The following is a 6,930-nucleotide window of genomic DNA, read 5'->3' on the forward strand; positions in this document are numbered from 1 at the left end:
TAGCTGTAAAATATATCTCACGCATCTTGTAATTTCCAACATAGGATTTCCCTTGGTGTCCCAAGGAAACAGAATCAGGTGCACGAAACGACAATTAAAGAGACGCCCACATGTCAGGCCCGAGAGCATAGCTCTGGACCAGGCTGTAGCTCTGGTCACAGTGTTGATATCTCTGTGCAGGGGCGAAGGGAGAAGGATGGGACACCGGCCAAGGTTGCTGCAAGTCCTTCCTCTCTGCCCCAGAGAAGGCTTCACAAGGCAGAGATCCCTACAAACATTCAATTTCCCATCCTTTGGAACCACTTTGCCACTCTTTTAGGTAAAAGCAAAGCAGAAAGACCTACTTCCTGAAAAAACCAGAGTGGTAAAGAGGATGGAGGAGAAAAATATATATAATATTATGTCACACAAGATGAAATCAAAACTGAGTCCAGACGCTTTCATTCCTGTCCTCCACCCCACAGTTCCCTCTCTTGGCAGGAGAAGGAATGCCCCCTACCCATCATGCCCTGCTTGCCCAACTGATTTCGGTTTATCATCCTTCTCAAGTCCTGTGATCCTTTCCTCTCTCCAAAAGACCTCAAATAAATTTACAATCATATACCAAGGAGTCGGAGACACTACCACTGGCCATGCTGCAAACATTTCAGATTTTTAAAAAAATGTAATGGGAAGGAAAATTTTCTTCTTTTTCTTCTTCCTCCTCCTCTACTTCTTTTTCTTCCCCTTCTTCTTCTGATCTCTGGAAGCTCCTATGTGAAGGGAGTGTAATTTGTCTAATTGCTCTGTCAATACACAGAGGTTGTTGGGAGTTGGGGGGAGAGTTGTCCATGATAATTGCTTTGAGCTGAGAATTTGGAGCGGTTATTGATGGATTTCTGCGGCTTTTTTACTCACACACAGGGCGGGAGGACCGGATTTAGATTCCAGCATTACTTTCTACCTGAAACAATCTGGGGTTAAACTTAAAATTATCTAAATGTTTTTGTGGTTAGGCCAAAAACCAACAACCCTAAATATATATTTTATGGCGGTACTATAAACAGGCCACATATGTAGATAGACACATAAAGTGCAGCATCCAGCACACACGTGTACAGTTTTGTATCCATGCAGCCCCCAATTTCTGTTTTCCTTTTTGCCCTGTTGGATCTCTGCAGAGCTTGTCTTCCTTTAATTGCCTGCATAAAACGTCACTAGCCCATTATAAGGCCAGCAAAAGGAGTATTTTTTAGAAACATTTGGCTTTCATGGTCGAAATAATTTTATTTATCCAGAATATACAGTTTAATTCCTCTATCTACACTTATTTACATGGTTAAAATAACATTGAAAAAAAGTCTTTTGAAAAGTTGAGGTCATAGATTTCAAGGCACCATTGATAGTGTCCACAGTTGCGCAAAAAAGTTCGTCTGTAAAAAAAGGGGGGACGGGGGTCCTTTGAAATGCAATAACTTACATGCAAAAAAGCTTTACACATGAATCTTTTTTGTTTCCGTTTTCCAAACTTCCCCAAATGAATTCCTTTCTTTATGATTTTCTAAAACAGCAAAACACAGCAGTCCCAAAAAAGAGAGCAAGAGAAAGCCGCCTGTCTAATAAAGCGTCCCGGAGGCCAGCGCCAGCGGGTGCTGTAAGGAGCCGGGCGGCGGCAGGTGGGAATTGATCGAGCTGGCTGCGCTCGGGTACCAGGAAGCCGAGTTCTCCAGGTAGCTGGACGCGGGGGACTGGTTGGAGGTCGGAGGGTGGGCATGAGGGTGGTGGCCGAGCGAGCGGGACGAGCCCTGGGGCTCCCACACCGCCGGAGACTGCGGCGAGTTACACGCCATAGGGTCGCTGGAGCTGGGGCTGTGCTCCGGGGGCATCTCCCCGTTTTTCATGATCTTCTTGATCTTGGATCTTTTGTTCTGAAACCAGATTTTCACCTGGGTGGGGGAACAAAGGCACACGTTACCAGGTCATTCAGAGGCCGCCCGCGCCTGCCCCAGAGCGGCGACTGGAGGCATCTTGGGCCCCCAGGTGGCGCGGACCTGGCGTCTCCCCGCAGCTCGCGGCCTAAGGTCAGGAGGACACCCTGACCGGCCAGGCGCTCACCTGCCCCTGCGAGGGCAGGACTCCGAGGTTTTAGTGTCTTCTTTGGGCTGGGGGAGGAGGGCGCTAGTGTCCCGGGCGGCGCGCGCCCACGTGCAGGCCGGCGCAGGGCGCACGAAACGCGGCGCAGCAAGCGACTCCAAAACAATGGCCCAAGCGCCGCGCGCGAGGGCTTGGGGCTGGCCGTGCGCGCGCCAGTGTGGAGGGAAAGGAGCAGCGTCCCAATCTCCCGCCCGACTCCCTCCACTCCCTCCTCAGCTTCCAAAGGTCAGAAGGCGCCTGCAGCCCTGGGCGGCGTTCGAACATTCTTTTTTTTTTTTTTCTTATAGGCCCCAGCAGGGCTGGAGAGGGAGTGAAGGGAATGGGACGACCCAGGGATGATTTCCTCGCACAGCAGCGCCCCCCACTTCGCGACCCTCAGGCTGCTACGGCCTAAAGCTGCGCAGGAGCAGGGCGTGACCCTTCAGCGTTCCAGCCGGAGGCGACCTTCGCAGTCCGAGACCACCGCGAGGCCGCCGGGCCCTGCTCTCCCCGAAAGGCTCTGCGTTGTGCAGAGAACCAATTTCTCCAGGCTTCGAGAGTGTCCTAGAAATGACCCTCCCCTTGTTTCCAATGTAGGAAATTGGCCCCTCGCCCCTGGAGGTCCGAAGCGGGGGATGAACGGCGTCTCCATCCCCAGCCCCACCGTCGCACGGCGGCGACACCCGGCCTGATTCATGGAGGTAAGGGCGCGGGGTCCCTGTCCTTCTGTGAGTTTCTCGCGGTGCTCTCCGATCGGTTCCAGCCGGTCGGGACGGAACCGCTCGGCCCAGCCTACCTTGCAGCCGAGGCGGGGCTCGGGCCGCACCGCTGCCGGATTTACCTGTGTTTGCGTCAGTCCCAGCGAGGCGGCCAGCTCGGCGCGTTCCGGCAGGGCGAGGTACTGAGTCTTCTGAAACCTTCTCTGCAATGCGGCCAGCTGAAAGCTGGAATAAATAGTCCTGGGTTTACGAACTTTCTTTGGTTTGCCATTCACCATCCTCACCTCGGGCTCGGCCACTTCTTTCTCTAAATAATCAAAATAGACCCGGTTAGAGTTTGTCCGCAGTGTTTCTTTTGCAGAACCCTGAGATACAGTCCTTGAGTTTTGTTTTGTTTTGTTTTTACCCACGCAGTCTTCAGTCTCTTTCACCATATCACCTCCTTTGCTTAACAAGACCCAGAGAAATATGCCCCTACCTCAAGTCGTGGAAAAGCCAGGTAGTTTGATTAATTCCCTACTTAGTTCATTCAGGTTCTGGTGGGCTTGTGCAAAGCTCTTTGTACGGCACAGCTCCCTTGGCCTCTGGGATTTAGCCCTTGCAGCAGTTCCTGCTTCATCCTCATTTGTTTTTACACCCACCCTGTGCTCACCCCCGTTTCTGGGGCGAGCTTCGCCAGCCCCTCCTGGGGCTTCAAGGGGGAGGCTCTGGGCCCTGACACCCCCCCCCGCCCCCACTGTCGGCGTCTGTTCGGGCGCCCGCAGAGACCAGACGCATGGGCAGGGAAGACGCTAACCGAGGTCTCCAAAGTTCAAAGACCCACAAGCAAACTATGCTCCTTCAATTCAGCAGCAAGAGGTCCAGGCCGCTGCAGACAGAGGGCCGATTATGCAGCCCCCATAATCTCCCTGCAGATCTGCGAGGGCACAGATGTGTCTGGTTTCTTTTACAAATAGACTTAATAAGTTCTTGGCCAAAAGAAAAAAAATCTTTCACTTATGCACGAAATACAGAGACACTGAAAGGAATGAAGACATACCATCCCCTAGGTTCTCTTTTAAAATTGATCAAGAGTCACACATTGAAAAGGACTGGGTGGTAGGGTGTTTTCGTAGGAAAGGGGCCGCAGGTCAGGACGAATTTCTCAAAGTCGTGAATATAGACGGGGAAGAGGACTTTCTGAATGCGTGCTTTACAAACATACCCTGGGGCCACAAGTCCCCTTTCCGAAAAGTACCACCTTATCAAATCTACCCATCTCTGGAAGGGGTGGAAACCTCTCCGTGGTGTGTGTGTGTGTGTGTGTGTGTGTGTGTGTGTGTGTGTGTGTGTGTATGTGTGCGCGCGCGCGCGCACTCGCGCGCCGGTGTGTGGCAAGCTCCTGGGAGAGGAAGGGTGGAGAATGAGGGCTGTGGTCTCGATTCTGCCAAAAAGGGGATGCTAATATTAGCAGGATTATTAATGTGCTAGTGGGAAGAGATCAAACCTGACCAGCAAAACCTCTCCAAGGAGACCTCATGCCTCTCTTTTACCGCCCAAGCTCACTGACCCTCTTAAACTCTCCAACTAACTTTCAAGGAGGGCGAAAAGAGAGGAGGTGGGGAAGAGGAAGACAAAATTTAGGCACCCCTCAGCAACCCTCCTCCACCCTTAAATGGCTTTTTGTTTCTGGAAATGCCCTGGACAAACCGCAAGACTCTCCCCGCGTTCTTCCTCTGGCCGGCTCCCGCTCCCCAGCCCTCCACCCCCACCCCGCGCGCCCGGGACAACGACACCACGCTGGCTCGTGGCTGCTCTCAGACTAATCCCGACAGAATCTTTGAGGCAGCCTTCCACTTCCACTCGCACCAACGGAGCACGCTCACCAAAAACTCCCAACAACTAACCTCTCCTTTATTAAGCAAACGCCACTCAGGCCGCTCGAGTCTTTCTTCTCTCCACCCCTACCCCCTTTTCAGCCTAGTTGGCTTTCAGACCAGGCAAGCTGGGAACCCAGAGACTTGAGGGCCCCCCACCCCCAGGTGCCCGAGGGGAGGATTCTTCCAAGAATCCCTAAAATGCTGGCCTTAGAGAACGTCCCTCGGGTGCAGAGTCCAGGCCCCCCTCCCTTCTGCCGGGTGCGCCCCCACGCTAGTGGTTGGCCCGGGCCCCCAATCTCCCAGCCCACCTCGTCGCTCCAGGATCCGGGCTCCCCCTGTATCTGCCCCCATCCCGCGCCCCCTTCCCCCTTACCTGGCTGGCTGGTGGCGCTCGGGACGCGGTTGTAGGCGCCGCCGTACTGGTGGTAGGGGCTGGAGTAGCTGTAGTCGGCGTAAGCTTTGGCGGGGTAGCTGCCGGTGGAGCCATTCACGCCATGGTACTGGTACTGGTAGGGGTTGAGCGCTTTGCCGTAGGAAGCCGAGGTAGGAGAGCAGTAGCCGTGTGGGGCTCCCCCCGTGGGACTGTAGTAGTCGGAATCGGTGGCCGACGACTCGGGCAAAGTTGGCGATTCCTGAGACGGATGGTGCATGGCTGCGGACGTCTGGAACGGAGCTTGGAAGTCGCCGGATCGGATGCTGGGGACCCTTCTGTCAAACACTCCTGTCATCGCTCACAGGCGGCGGCTGTCCTTGCTGCTGTGGCGGCGGCTGCTGCCCGAGTTGGCTGTGGGGCTGCTCTGGTCTAAGCAGACATGGCTGTGGGAGCGAGGGAGGAGGAAGAGGAGGAGGAGGAGGAGAAGGAGGAGGAGGAGGAGAGAAGGCGGCGGCGGCGGCGGCGGCGGCGAGGAGGAGGCTGGGAGTCGTGGAGGCTCTGTCTCCGGCGGGCTGACTGATGGCTGAGGCGCAGCACAGCCTTGGTTAAATCCTTAATTGCGCGCTTACGCACAGCGGGGTGGATCGGGTTCCATTGGCCAGGGCCTCGGGAGCAGCAGCAACACCCTAACTCGTCCAACTAGTTTTAGCACAACAAAGCATTGCTTAAAAAAGAGAGAGAGAGAGAGAAAATGGAGGGGTGTGTGTGTGTGTATGTGTGTGTGTTCGCGCGCGCGCGCGCGTGTGTTGTGGCTTGTTGGGGGAGGGGGTCTCAGTCAATCTGTTTTCAGTGAATACCAAAGACAACGCAGAAGCCCCAACACCCAGCTCAGTAATATCTGGAGACAATGTGTTCCAATCAGCGGCCTCGGAAAGTGCACATATTTGCGGGGTGAGGTGGGCGTCGGTCTTTCCTTGTTCCCCACTTTCCTACCCCTGTGGCTTGCGGGGGGGGGGGGGGGGGCGGTGTGGAACTGAACATTGATATTGAAATGAGGAATCAAAGCAGGGAATGGGAGGAGGGAGCAGGGATGTAGGACCCAAAGCGAGAAGGGAACGAGAACAATATTCTTAGTGGGGTGCTGGGAGCCAAGTTGTAACTTACCCGTATTGAAAATTTGTGATTTTGGGAATGACACAAATTTGCAGCAAGCACTTCTTTAGCACGAGATGAGTACTTCTCAGACAAGGGCTGGGTAAGGATGCTCAAGAATGCACGCTGCCCATTCAGCTTTTAATGGCAGAGAGTTCCTGCAACCCTAAATCTCTACAATCACTTAAAAATATAATTGTCACCAGCACAAAGAACTTAATGATGCCCAAATTGCTGGTCCCCAAGAAGAACAGGCAGCCCCACATTTTGTTCAGTATTCTTGTCTGTGTGGATGCCATTGGAATAGAGGGTCCGTAACTGTGTTCAGTCGCCAGATACTCCTGCAGAAGCGAATGGTTCACTTGTGATCTGTCATTCCTCCGGGACGGAATGGGGAAACCCTAAGAAGACTAGAAAGTAGACAGGGACAAAAACTCTTTGGGGAAGTTGCGCGAAGCCCATGAATTGCCCCCTCCTAGCTCCGTAGACGTGGCACCCGAAGGCCTGCCTTTCCGTTTCTCAAGTCCCAGTTTCTGTATCCCTCCCTTTATTTCCTGCAGCAAACACACCTTAGCTCATATTCAAAGGGCATAAAGGCTCAGTAATCAAACACTGGGAACTCGAGGTTCAGAGTTAGCTTTTCATGACACGTCACTCTTGCTGTGGTGGTGATCCAGCTGGGAGTTTAGAAAGTTAACATAAATCAAACTACCAC

The 6,930-nt window shown here is 53.5% G+C and overlaps 1 protein-coding gene across 1 annotated transcript; it reads right to left on the minus strand.

Moving 5' to 3' along the window:
- Positions 1–1,259: 1,259 nt before the first annotated feature.
- On the minus strand, positions 1,260–5,469 carry DLX5 (distal-less homeobox 5). Its single transcript, XM_025872713.2, has 3 exons — positions 5,064–5,469; positions 2,954–3,138; positions 1,260–1,925 (listed from the first exon to the last, which is right to left on the minus strand). The coding sequence occupies exons 1-3, from the start codon at positions 5,416–5,418 to the stop codon at positions 1,596–1,598; spliced, it is 870 nt and encodes a 289-aa protein (XP_025728498.2). The 5' UTR covers positions 5,419–5,469; the 3' UTR covers positions 1,260–1,595.
- Between the last annotated feature and the right edge of the window lie 1,461 nt (positions 5,470–6,930).

Source organism: Callorhinus ursinus, unplaced genomic scaffold (genome assembly GCF_003265705.2).
Source record: "Callorhinus ursinus isolate GAN/ISIS: 27379988/994484 unplaced genomic scaffold, GSC_fseal_2.0 scaffold12, whole genome shotgun sequence".
NCBI lineage: Eukaryota > Metazoa > Chordata > Mammalia > Carnivora > Otariidae > Callorhinus > Callorhinus ursinus.